Source organism: Anas platyrhynchos, chromosome 8 (assembly GCF_047663525.1).
Source record: "Anas platyrhynchos isolate ZD024472 breed Pekin duck chromosome 8, IASCAAS_PekinDuck_T2T, whole genome shotgun sequence".
Taxonomy (NCBI): Eukaryota; Metazoa; Chordata; class Aves; order Anseriformes; family Anatidae; genus Anas; species Anas platyrhynchos.
In genome coordinates this window covers 19974571-19988013 of record NC_092594.1, presented here as the reverse complement: position 1 = coordinate 19988013, position 13443 = coordinate 19974571, and the positions used below count along the sequence as shown (strand labels likewise).

Here is a 13443-nt window from a genome sequence, read left to right as displayed (position 1 = left end):
CACTACCAGGTGCTGTGGTATTGTCCATCACCCGGGGGTGACCCCACGAAGGTGACTCGGTTGCAGTGTTGGCTGTAACGGGGGAGTCTCAGGAGTTAGCACTGCTCAAATCCATATCCAGCACAAGGGACTGGGATTGTCATGTCTGCGGTCTGCTTAGTTTTAGGCTTTGCCGTTGCTCATCTGCCTTGGTGTCGGTCTCTTTCTAACGGGCCCTTTGTTTCTCTAGTGCTAACCCCAGCCTGGCCCGAGGAGGGGAGGGAGAAGCCCTGCTTGTGCCCTCGGTGTGTGCGGTGCTTTGTTCTGCTGCTGCACAGGAGGATGGAGAACTGCTCCCTGCTCCACCTCTGCTCCCGACAGGTCTTGCTTAGAGCCCTACATGCAGACTGTAAACGTAGTCCGCAAATTTGTCCTAGCTGTTCACCATTTTGAGGTACCGGAGTGCTTTTTGTCTTCTCTTCAGTCCTTCGACGGCGGGCTCTGCACTTGCAGCGGGTGTTCCTGCGACCCCTTCCCCACAGCTCCGCCCGCTTTCGGGGCGCCCTGCCGGGAGCCCGAGGACCACGTCCCGCACCCCGCCGCCGTTCCCCCGCCGCGCTGCGGGGGGCGCCCAGCCGCGGCCATCGGCTCCTCGGCTGGGAGGAGGAGGAGGAGGTGGTGGAGGAGGAGGAGGAGGAGCAGGAGCAGGAGCTCGGGTGCCCGGGGGGGGAGCAGGAGGGGAGCGGCGGCAGCGGCCCCGGCCGCCCGGCGGGGAGCGCAGCGCCCTGCCCAGCCGCACGGCGCAGGGCGAGGAGGATGCGCTCGGGGGGGGCTCGTCCTGCTGCCCGCACACGGGGCCGGGGAGCGGCGGGCTGGGACGTGCCGGCAGCCGGAGGGCTGAAGGACCGGAACCGTTGGGGGATGTGATAAAAGCCGATAAAAGCCCGAAGGACTTTGTGCGCGGCGTGGCGGTGCGCGGCGGGAGGCGAACTCCGGGAAAGCGAGCTTGCCGTCGAGCTGCTGCAAGGGAATCGAAGACGATTTTTCTTTTCTGGTAGCTGAAATTCCTCTCGAAGACCCGGCAAGGACTGCCGAAAGCTCCAGAGAGGTTCCGGTACTTTTGCAGAGACTTGAAGCAAACGCCAGCGGAATATCTCAATGACCTTGGAAATCATTTTATGTGGATTCATTAATTCTCACCGCCAGTCTTCTGGTCTCAGGAACTCCAGGATTAAAGATGGTTTTAACCTGCTAGGGGCCTTTCAAAAAGCAAGATTGTATGCTATTAATTACCTGCCTAATGATTCCTGAACTAATCAAGCATTTACTTTAAACTGAACGCAGAAGATGCTTTCTTGTAATGTTTGCTTTCTCCACAACTGCGAATAAAATGAGCAAGGTAATGTCCTGCAATTAGAAGAACAATTTTGTTTACACAATTGTTATTATGCCGATCATCTAATAAATCTAGCAATTCTAAAACTACCTAGAAGAAGCAGCAGAATAACAGAATAATGGAGTAGTAAACAATGGCAGCTTTTCTAGTCAAATCAGCATTTCATTAGCCTCACAGCAGAATGCAGATGGAAGTTTCTGTTCGTGTAGTGTGGGGGTTTGTGAAATGATTCAGGTGTTGCTACAGAGGTGAGCAATATCATGGATATAGCTATAAACTCCTGTGTGCCGACCCACTCTAGCAGATACAGCAGAGTTTCTAAAGATGATTATTTTAAATTGCCATTGCTGAAATTAAATTCAAGAGGATTTATTTTGTCTGTGGGGACCTTGAATTATGCTCCTGGCATTAATAATTGTAATGGACTATAACTGTTTAAAGGAATTATGAATATTGACACAAGTCTCCAAATTCTATTCTTAAACCCTTTGGATTTTTAAATGAGTAGACACGATCTTCCTCATTGTATGTGAGATGTATGTTTTCTTTCTTGGGAGTCAGAGGACAAATCTGCCTTGTCCCTCACCTGTCTCCCTCCAAATAAAATTCATTATTCATACCCAAACAGTGGTGAGTCTATTGGAATTAACCTTGACAAAAGTGTTTTCCTTACCTTTCTAATGAGTAGCATGGATAAGACAGAGTACCATCTCCTGAACAGAGCCAGTACAGACAGCATTAGATGATGAACTTTTTCCTTTACTCTCAAGTCACTCTGTGATTTAAATTGAGACATTAAAAAGATTGCCTCCAGCAACCGCTGGACCAGGAAACCTCAGCTGTACCAAGATTCCTCCTTCCTTTCCTTCCCCTCACCCCCCTGTATTCCAAAGTAAATGACTTTCTCAGGAAAATAAACAGAGATTTCCCTGTCATACCCTGGGAAATGAAGGTGGCTCTTATTTTTATTTCCGTATTTCACGGTACCTGTTTGTTTTAGAAGTGCCTTGTGTTTGTAAAGATTGCTCAAGAGCACTGGAGGAGCTGATCAGTGGCCTTTCTCTTTCTGGCTTTTTTTTCTTTCCTTTTTTTTTGTTTTCCTTTCCTTCTTTCCTTTCTTTTCTTTCTCTCTTTTTTTCTTTCTTTCTTTCCTTAAAGCTAAGGTGTGCCAGAGGTGATGCACTGATGCTGAGGAGGCATCAACAGCTCTGGAACTGTAGAACCCTCTCAAATGTAAGCACTGGCAGTGTCTACAGAGAGATCGTGAGACGCTGAAGCAGAGCTTAGCTGCTGTTAAGCATGTCATCTGCTCGCTAACACTCAGAGCGCAGTGTTCCCTAATCACAAAACATGAACCAGTCCCGATGGATTGAATGGAGGACTCTGAATCTGAGCAGTAGTGTTATGAACGTATCTGAGCACCTCTCCTGCCCTCTTGGATTTGGTCACTACAATGCAGTTGACATCTGTATCCTTGAGACGGTTGTTATTATCTTGCTAACTTTTTTAATTATTGCGGGTAACTTAACTGTGATATTTGTTTTCCACTGTGCTCCACTTCTGCACCATTATACCACCAGCTATTTTATCCAGACCATGGCCTACGCTGATCTTCTTGTTGGAGTTAGCTGCTTGGTTCCTACCTTGTCACTGCTTCACTATTCAACAGGTGTCCACGAGTCCTTGACCTGTCAAGTTTTCGGATATATCATCTCTGTGCTAAAAAGCGTGTCTATGGCGTGTCTTGCTTGCATCAGTGTGGATCGCTATCTCGCTATAACAAAGCCTCTCTCCTATAACCAACTGGTCACACCTTGTCGCTTGAGAATCTGCATCATTTTGATCTGGATATACTCTTGTCTGATCTTCTTGCCTTCCTTTTTTGGTTGGGGAAAACCTGGTTACCATGGAGATATTTTTGAATGGTGTGCTACCTCCTGGCTAACTAATGCCTATTTTACTGGCTTTATTGTGTGCTTACTGTACGCTCCCGCTGCCTTTGTCATTTGTTTCACATATTTCCACATCTTCAAAATCTGCCGGCAGCACACCAAAGAGATCAATGATCGGAGAGCTCGATTTCCTAGCCACGAAGTGGATGCTGCTGGGGAGACTGGGCACAGCCCTGACCGCCGCTATGCCATGGTATTGTTTCGGATAACCAGCGTGTTCTACATGCTGTGGCTCCCTTATATCATATACTTTCTGCTGGAGAGCTCTAGGGTGTTGGAAAACCCAGCACTTTCCTTCTTAACAACGTGGCTTGCTATAAGCAATAGTTTCTGCAACTGTGTGATCTATAGCCTCTCCAACAGTGTCTTCAGGCTGGGACTGCGGAGACTGTCAGAGACAATATGTTCATCTTGTATGTGTTTAAAAGACAGGGATGTACGGGACCCTAAACCAAGGAAACGGGCTAATTCCTGCTCCATTTAAAGAGAACTGGTGTGTGTCGTCAAACACGGAGTTTTGATAGTATTTGCTGTATCTGGGAACTTACCAGAAGAGGAATGTTTACGTGATTAGTGTGCTATGCTGTTAAAGCTGAATTTAAAAGTGCTTTTGGAAAAGAGAAAGGCTGCTCTAAGAGGGGTCACTGAACTTTGCATATAGCTCTTGTGCAATTGTGAGGAGAGCCGTTCAACAGAGGTGATGGAGAAAGTCAGAACTAAAACCTTCCAAAGGGCATGTTATACCTACCACATCAAAGGAGGTTCCTCATAAAATAAATAAGTTAGTTACTACCTTATATTTTTGCCCTTGTAGAAAAGTTGTCTTACTATCTTTGTGTCAGAATATACTGTAGCCTTCTGAATTTAAATATATTTAAGAGGCAACAATCAACTACACAGTAAGTGGCTATCTGTAAATTATATTCCTGAGGACTTACAGTAGATGTTGCAGATTAATAACCAGCTCTGTCTCTGCTCACATCTTGTACAATTTTCAGTTTTACAAACAGTCCACAACGCATAAACCCTACACCGGGCATGATGCTTTTGGATAAAATGGCACATTCTGGTACGACTTTCACAGACCCTTGCCCTCATTTCCCCTGTTATTTATTTATTTATTTATTTATTTAACTATTTAACTATTTTCCCTCCATTCTGTGCATCTCTAAATTCCATCAAGTTGCAGTGCTTCAGTTTGAGGACACCTACAAGGTAAAATGAGTTTCAAATCACTCTTCCTGGAGAAAGCAATAGCCTTTCCTGGCCAGCTGAGTATCTGCAGCTGCCCGTGTACAATGACTTTTTTAGTCTTTCATTCTCTCAGTCCTGTTAAATTAGCACACAGTATTGATGTAGTGTCCTTTAGGGTGTACTAAAGCTTTTTCTTTATTGGCTACACAGATAATCCTAATGCAAATATGATAATCACACACAGCAGTGTGCTATTCTGCTTAGAAAATTAAAAATAAATAACAACCTTTTCTTTGGGAAGTCTGAATAGCTTACTGTTGTAGCTGTCAATCCTTTGTGTGAACCTAGCTTGCACATACTATATTCTTTTTTATCAAAAATTTTTTTAGAGAAAATGTAAATTGTGGTCTGTGCCTAATGTTTTCATAGCACATGGAATAGGTCAATGCTACAGAATTAAAAAAAAAAAACTCATTTTAAGAGAACTACTTCTGTGCAGTTGTTGAAATCTATGTTTGTTGGACAAGTGCTTTTGGAGAAGGTGAACAAGACAGTCTAGTATTAAATACAGGCAAAGAGCTTCAGTATTTCCTTTTGTAGTGAACTGACTTTCAGGTCCACTGATTGAAACTTTTTTATTTTGCAAGGGCGCACGTTAGGTTTGTGTAATAAACTGCCAGGGGTTCAGATGCATGCCAATCAATAAAATATTTAAATTATTATTTTGAACCAAATGTAATTTTCTTAGATGGTTATTGGCTTTTAAATAAGGCCCAATTATTGATTATTGGTGCCTTTTAACACTGCACTATTATTCCTTCTTTCACCAAAATGCATATGTAAAGACCGTGCCTATTACTTTTTGTACCAGAAGCTAGCCACGTTTGCACACCTGTGGTTTGACTCTAGATCTCCCTTAATTATGTACTCTGTTTTGTTGAGGTGGTTCTGAACCCCTGTACATTTTTAAACATGTAAGAAAGTTGAAACAATGGAATAAAGTAGTATTATGTATATCAAACCCAGCCTTGGCTTTAGTTCCCTGCTGTTAACACTCTGTTCTCTGTGAAAGTTCCTCTGGGCTCCGATCACCTTATGAAGGAACTCATGAAGGACTTACAAGTTGACTATTTAAAATCCCAAACTCAAAGCTGTTTGCTTTCTGTCTTAAGTGTTTGTATGCTGGTTCCTAACATTGCACAACCTTTAAAGCAGATTGAAATACATCTTGAAACATTCCTCTGGCTAAGCTGAGCTGTTGCTGGCAATTAGCCCTGACCTATTATGGAAAAATGAGTAGCTCTCCTTCTGTGGACCTCATATTCCTCCATGTCTATGGGAATGGGCCTGTCGCCTTCTTTTGAAAAGTTGCTGTTTATTTCCAAAGATTATTTTGGGCTGCTCCAGAAGGTTTTGTAAGCCTGTTTCTTCTCTCAAACAAGACTTGGATTTGTTTAGTTCTGTGATTATCTGTATCGTTTCCTGCTCAGTTAGGTTCTCAGTGTGCAAGACTTAGTCAAGGAACAGTGAAATATCTCATCTCTCCCAGCTCACGCGGCTGGTGCCATACTGATAACGTAGTTCTACGGCTGTGCTCCAAAGCTGGGCGCTTCCTGCCTCTGGTTTTGTTGGCAGTCCTGGCAACAGGTTTCTGTGTGACCTCCAGAAATTCAAGAAAGGCTCTAGAAAATCCTTGAAGTTGGACAAACCTTTTATTAAAAACAAGAAACACGTCTTGAAGGCAGTAGAATATCTATTTAGCATAGTACTGTAACTACAAACATGTAGAAATACACAAGCTAACTCATTTGTATCGGTAGTGCCTTAGTCGAACCCTGCTTGTAAAACCTCAACAGAGTTGACGCGCATCAACTCGAAGCTTTACTGCCTGCAAGCCGGAGGCCAGGCCGGGAGGCTCCCTTTCTGCAGAGGCTGCAGCACAAGGTTACGCACCAGCCGCTGGCCCCTTGCCCCACAGGGCAGAGTTAGCAATACATCCCTCTCGACCATCGTGCTGAGCTTGTTGAGTTATCAAGTGGGAGTGAAGATTTCTCTTTTCCTTAGGCAGACTTTGAAGGGAGAGAATACAGCAGAAGTCCACTGCGAAGTCCACTGCCCTGCACACAAATCCTAGTTTCCTATACTCATCACTTTTTTTTTTTTTCTTCCTTAACCATCAACATAACGTTGGTGGAAGAGCACTAATTTGCTTGTCAGGAGCCTGAATTTCACTTTCTCTAAAATCAGATTTCAACCTGTTGTCTGTAAACCCGAGTCTCCTACTTTCCTGGAAAGTGTCAAATTAAACATCTTCAGCAGAGTTAAATACTGCATTTCCTATTGCTGCTTTCAAGGTGATGGGATTCGACCCAGTGGTCAGTCATGCGAATTTTTAAGTTTAGTGTTTCATTTTTCAAAAGTGCTTTCTAAACTCATAATGTATTTATTTTTTTTAAGGGAGGTTTGTTATTGTTTTACTAATGCTATCTGAGGATTCCAGCTGGTGCTGACTTCTCTTCCAAAAATGATAAAGGCAGACGTTTCGATGGATAAAAAAAAAAAAAAAAGTCCAGTAGAAATTTCAGTCACTCAATCTGTCACTTTTAATTTTGAATCTGTATAAAGTTCCATGATGTTGTATGAAAATCTGATTAAGGAATGGGACTTTTAAAGCTGGCATCTCTTACACAAAAATGTTTTAAGAGTATGTTATCCCAGTTTCATGTGCCTAAAGTTCTTCATGAGGTATAAAGTTGCTAGTAATAAGATCACATAATGCTAACCAAATAAATCGATTTGATCGCATCATTACTGATATTATAGGTAATAAGGTTGCTAAAGCTTTAGGTTCCTTAAAAAAAAAAAAAGGGGGGGGGGGGGAAGCTAACAGCTACTTATATGTAAAATAGTAAATAAAAAGGTTAAAGTGAAGAGAGACATCTAATAGGTAAGCAAAACAAACATGCATGGAGTTCCTTTGTGCCGTTAGGTTTCTCTGGAATACTTCTGCTTGTAGGAGGCAAGGTAAAGGTCAACTGTGTTACTGTGTTTAGAAACTCATGTCTCCAGCCTAAGGAAAAGGAAAAAAAAATAAATCCTGTAATGGCAGAAAAAATGCTACCAGAAAAGTAATTTTTTCTTCTCCAACTACTATTTGCTTCCTTCTTTTCTGGAATAGCTGAGTGCATTCCTCTTCAAAATAGTCTTTAAAGGGAAAAACAACTGTAGTAATGAAAAGCACAAGGCTGTCTTTTAAATGTTTAATTACTGTTTTTCTTATAGGAAGATTTTTTTTTCCACTTACAAACCCATCTTGTGATCATACTTGGTAAAGCATGAGGTCTCACACTAGGCTTATTTTTATGCAAAATCTATGTGCATCCTTTGTTGAAAAGTTGTGTTCTGCTTTACTGAGCCACCTTTCCCAGGTACATTTTATGAAGACTTTTTAAAATAGCATTTATTTCATTTTTACAAATATTTTTATGTTATTAGTGTTTGCCAACTGAATATCTGTAGTGATGCTCAGTTTTTATCCTTTCCAAAATTAATAAAAATGTCTTTTTTTTTTTTTTTTTTTTTTTAGTAAAATAACTTACTAGTCAATATTAGCAATGGGCTATTGAGAAAAAGTGGGTCGATATAACAATTTGCAATTTCATTAGCTTCTTATCCTGTGTATGACAAATGGAGCTTAAATATAAACAACAGATAGTTGCTGCAACAGGGTATCAAGTTGCTGGGAAATGCATCAGGGTTTCTGCTCTCCCAAAGCTGGTTTTCAGAATGGAAGTGTTCCATCTTTCCGTATGGCAGCGGTAGCCCAGCAAATAACCATATGGATTGTTTTGTGCTGCTGCTGAAGTGTTGAGGCTCTGTACGCCAACGTCCGAGCTGTTGCAAACGTGCCTTAACCAGAGGTCTGGCTCAGTCCTGGAGCTGACCCTGCCAAGGGGACGTGCCAGAGGTTCATCAGGCCATGGGTGCCGGGGGGAGGCCAATCAGCGGAGGTGGCAGTAGCCTCCTCAGCTAGCCTCTAGGATCGGTTCATCTGCAGGGCTTTCAGTTCTGCTGTCACCTGAAGGATCGGTTTAAGCCTTTGACTTACTGCCCCCTGTACCCTTGCCCTTTCTCTTTGGGCTGTTTTAAGTGCAGGGTCTACATCGTTCAACAAATTCACTGAATTAGGTAAAATATTTTGTGTGTCACTTGACTGGCGAAACCTGGCATCGCTTTGTTATCTAGGTGATGATTAATTTTTAGGCCTTTCCAGAAAAGGAAGCATCTCGGAGGTAGCATTTTCTTGTCGCTTGCAGATTGTCTGGAATGTTGCTTAAAGATGGCATTTTCCAAAGACTGCATGATTTTTGCTAAACCAAATACCAAGTTAAAGTAAAATCTGTTTTTTTTTTTTTTTTTTTTTCCCAATTATCCTATACGTGTTTATTTTTTTTTAGTTGATACTGAATTCATATGTAGATCTCTGCAGTCATTAAGCGTTTTTAATTGTTAACAATGGACTATGTCATTATTGTAGATCAGTGGGATGAAAGCGATTCAGAAGGATATTTAAGGTAGCTTCCTACTCACAGATTTTTCTAGTCAAGCTTAAATGACATGACTCCTTTCTCCATCTGATGTTAGGAAAATCCTTCCAGAAAATATGATGTGAGCTCAACAAGCTTTAAGTGCTAAAGGAACAGTACGTGAGTGAAGGAGAAGCTGTTAATGGCTCAGTTCCTCAGCACAACCTCAAGAAAACATCAACAAAATCTAATCTCCCTTTAACATCCATGATTTCTGTGGACTTTTCCTTTGTCTGTACTGTGTAAAAAGTACTGTGAAAGTACTGTGAAGGATAGGTCGAATATAAGGAAACGTTAGTGCTGTCAGCTGTGCTGACAGGAGGCTGGGAAAAGCAATTTCAGGCAGTAAAAATGCCTGGAGATTTTGGGATTTTATCACAGTCTTATGCTGACTCCTGCCAAACATAACCCTCTTGAGAAGAAGGTGATAGAAGTGCTACAGGCTTTTCATTTTACTCTTAATCACCCTGTGACTCGATTTGAGCAAAACGAAGGCGATTCTGATTGAAATGCAGCTTCTATAAATGCAGTCATTACCAGGCAAAAAAGTTGTACGTTTTGTATATGATATTCACTCAGGCCTCAAAGCTTGTAATCTAAATTTTACAATCAGCAATATCAGAAAAAGTGACAAAACACAAAGTTTTTTGTGAAGAGGAAGCTCAGAGATGTCAGCATTAATCACATGAGGGTGTTTCTGTATCTTGGTGATACTGCTTTTTCGTTCTTTGTTTTCTTTAACTGAAATGCATATGCCTGTTGGCTTGTTTCTCTTCTTTTGTAAATTATTTGAATAAGCACAAATTCTTTTCATCATGGAAGAGGTCTGTTTTATGAAATATTTTCGTGAAAAATTGGATAGTGCCTTGGGGAAGTATGATCGAGTGCTCCTTGGGAGAAAGTGCAGAGCATACAAGTGCTTTGAATTTCATACACTTCAGTTAGGGAAGTCTTCAGATGTCTGTATGCGGTGAAGGTTTCTGGTCCTTGAATGTGTCTCTCAAGTGGTATTTATGCTTGTGCATGTATTATTTAAAAGCTGTTCTTGCGTGACATTTGAATTTATAATTGCAAATGGACAAGTGGTATTTCCAGAGACCAGGCAGACTTGTTCTGACCTATGAAAGACGCCTGCTGAACCCACAGGCTGTTAAGGCTCCCGGAGTGATGGCAGCACACAGGTTCTCGTGAGCTGTGCTGTTGTGGGGGGGACAAGGCCGGGATGTGTGGACTGAGGCAGGAGAGCTGCTGGATGAGCCTCTCCGTGGCTCTGGGGCACGGCAGCGGGTGACCTCTGGCTGAGTACTTTATATTAATGCCGTTGTGTTACTGTATGTCTGTGCTCACATCTGTGCTTAAACGCCAGCTGTCAAATACAAGGCGTTTGTGTCATTTTGGAAGATGCATTCTCTCCTCTTTCCTGCTGAGATTCCTGTAGATCCCTTTCAGTACCACGTGCCATTTAAACCTCTGATTCACACTCACTGACTAAACCGGCCGTGGTTTAAATGGTTCCAGTTGCAGCAGCAGAGGCAGCAGAACGAAACACGCCTGTGCCTCACCTCCTTTTACCTTGGCTCTCCCAGGTCAGGCTGGCAGCTCCGAGCAGTGCCACGTTTCAGGGGCAGGGCTGTGACATCCAGCGCGATGGTGTGGCCGCCAAGCCCTCGTGTGCTCTCGTACCCACGCTGAGTGGGGTTCAGCAGCCAGAAAATGGCTTTGGGAGACAGCTGAAGGCAGCAGTGCCTTAAAGGGCTTCTACAAGGTTTTTGCAGGGTTTAGAATAGTAAGGAAATTAGTAGAAAGTTATTGAAAAAAGGGGAAAAAGAGAGCTTCGTATGCTGTGAGTAATGAATTACTGGGTCAGGAACTGATGGATCTCTTTTTAACCTGTGCCCTCACAAGGTAAACAGGATCTTCATCAAAGAGTTTCAGTATAACCGGGTGGATTGTGGACACTCCAGTTTTTGTAATGATTATTGTGCAACTATACGTCCTTAAGGCTTGTAAACAGTCATATAATGGCAAGGTTCCAGTGGCAGCTTTTTCTTCATTTCAAGGGCTTTGGGGATCACTTTGTGGCTAGAGTCAGATGAGCACCAAGCATATGCTAAAACAACCAAAGCCAAAACAGTCAACACTGGCTATTGGTCAAAGACCTTTATCCAAAACTGCTTTCTCCATAATACTGGCTACTTAATGTTTTCCAGGCCACACTTTATATTGGCGTATGAAGATGACGTAAAACACTAAGAAATCTAATAAATATAATTACATAATATCATAATAAAATTAGTTTTAAGATTTTTAATTTTTCAACTCAGGACTTTAGGAGACCATATTTTCTGATATTCAGTATCTTGGGATCCAATTAATTATTTTCCTTTGCTGGCTGTGCTTTACGTTGACCTCTGGCATGTGTTGTTTTTTTTTAATTCAATCTTAAATTTGAATTTGAATTTTAAATTCAATTTTGCTGTTACTTAGATATGTTCTTCACTTGAGTCATGTAAAAGCCTTTATGAGAATATTAGAAAGATCTCGTCCTTCACGGGAACACTATTGAGCCTTAAATCTATTTAGGATGTATTCCATTGTACCTAAAAGGAGCTGCTGTTGTACCTTTTTTACCAGATTTCAGGTGTCTTGGCAATAAGCCTCAGCTCCAGGTGCCAAGTTCTCCAACTTCTTCTGTTGAGCTAGAATAATGTTTGCCACTGATTTTTTTTTGTAAATGTTACTGACTAAAGAAACTCTGTTCTGGTGGTGAATCAGCATTCTATTCTATAGAAATTTCTATTTCTATGGTATGTATTTCCTTTGATTTTGATGAGAGCATAAGAGGGTTATTGCTTAAGTGCAGCTATAAGTTGCATCCATGTTATCCCTGTGAATTTGTGGCTCCTTTCTTCTGGTTTGCCTTTCTTCTGCCTTGGGAAGCTCATCCGGGGGGAGGGGGGGAAGTGTGTTTGTGATGGTTGGTCGTTGATACAATTGTGCTTTGATGGTCATTTTATTTTATGAATTCACTGCATTAGCGATGCCTGTATTTTAAAAATAAAAGTCATGGCAAAATGCTCTTGTAATGATGGTATTGATTTTGTTTGTGGTCGAAAATAAATTTATAGCAAGACAATTTTCATTGGTAAAAGAAGATTTCAAATGTGATGTAGGTGAGGAACACCTGCTGATAATTTATTTGGGGAAAGATTTGAATTTCAAATGGCAGCTGAGATTCAAGAAAGAAATGTAAATGCTGATCCTGAAGTAAAGCAGCCCTCGTTTTTTCAGCTGGTAATGAAATGAGTTGTGTCTGTCTCCTGTCAGCAAGAGGTTCTGGGTTACCAGAAGTCGTCGTGTGGAATCATTAGTTTAACAAGCAGCAGCCAACCCCAAAGCTGTGGGATAGTAGTAGTTAAAATAAAGAAAACTATTTGAAAGCATCACTACCATCAGTATAGCATGCCTGGGTCTTGAATATTGTGTGCAAGCCTGGGCTGTGGTGTTCCAGATGGAGGAGTGGTGGGGACCTGCTTGGCCCTAAGGCAGGGTGGAGGGGCTGGGGGTTTGGGTGTGGGGTTTGGGTCCAGGGCTTGGGCCCAGGACTTGGTTTGGGGGCTTGGGCCTGGGGTTTGGGCCTGGGACAGGAGAAGGAGGCACAGGGCAGTGAGAGGCATGCACGAGGCCTGAGTGCCCTGGGCAGGAGGGCAGCTCACAGTTGCTCACTGTCTCCCTTCCAGTGGAATAAATGAAGATTGAGGTAGTGGGATGAAAACAAAGCCTGCGGAATGAAACTGGGGGATGCATTGACAAAAGACACTTTTCCATAGCCACTATTGGCACCTGTTGGTGCAGGTGGCATGATGCCAGAGCTGAGGGTCAGCCTGAACTGTCTGCTCCTAATTCCTGCTGTCGCATTGTTGCATCTTTAATACTTTTCTTATACTAACCTTGAATACTCCTTTTCATAGTTTTTCTGTCAGGTAGAGAATGCACAATTTACTGCATCTGTTTTTTATGAATAAAATTGTGAGTGAAACATGGACATCTGTGGCTGTGCATCTTTGTGTGTCTGTGGAACACAGCTGTGAGAATAGAAGTGTCAGGATGATCAAGTGTCCCCGTCGTTTCTGCCTGCTGAAGCAGAATATCTGTTGGAAGAGCACCATCAAAGCAGTAGTTCTGATATCAAGTGATAGGGGGTAAACTTCTCCTTTTTTCCCCCAGTAATCATAGTAGCTAGGAGCCATTTTCAGCAAGTGTTACTGGCAGTCCACAGCAAAAAGGGCTTCTTAGCCCTTTCTAAACATCTTTTTTGTTGTTTGTTTTAAAATAT

General features: G+C 42.3%; 2 protein-coding genes across 10 annotated transcripts in view; both read left to right on the top strand.

Moving 5' to 3' along the window:
* The window catches only part of RABGAP1L (RAB GTPase activating protein 1 like), a 257106-nt gene that overhangs the window by 92884 nt on the left and 150779 nt on the right, over window positions 1-13443 (top strand). The window lies entirely within an intron of this gene.
* Window positions 687-12269, top strand: GPR52 (G protein-coupled receptor 52). Its single transcript, XM_038182989.2, has one exon. It carries the CDS (start codon window positions 2726-2728, stop codon window positions 3809-3811), a length of 1086 nt encoding a protein of 361 aa, XP_038038917.1. The 5' UTR covers window positions 687-2725; the 3' UTR covers window positions 3812-12269.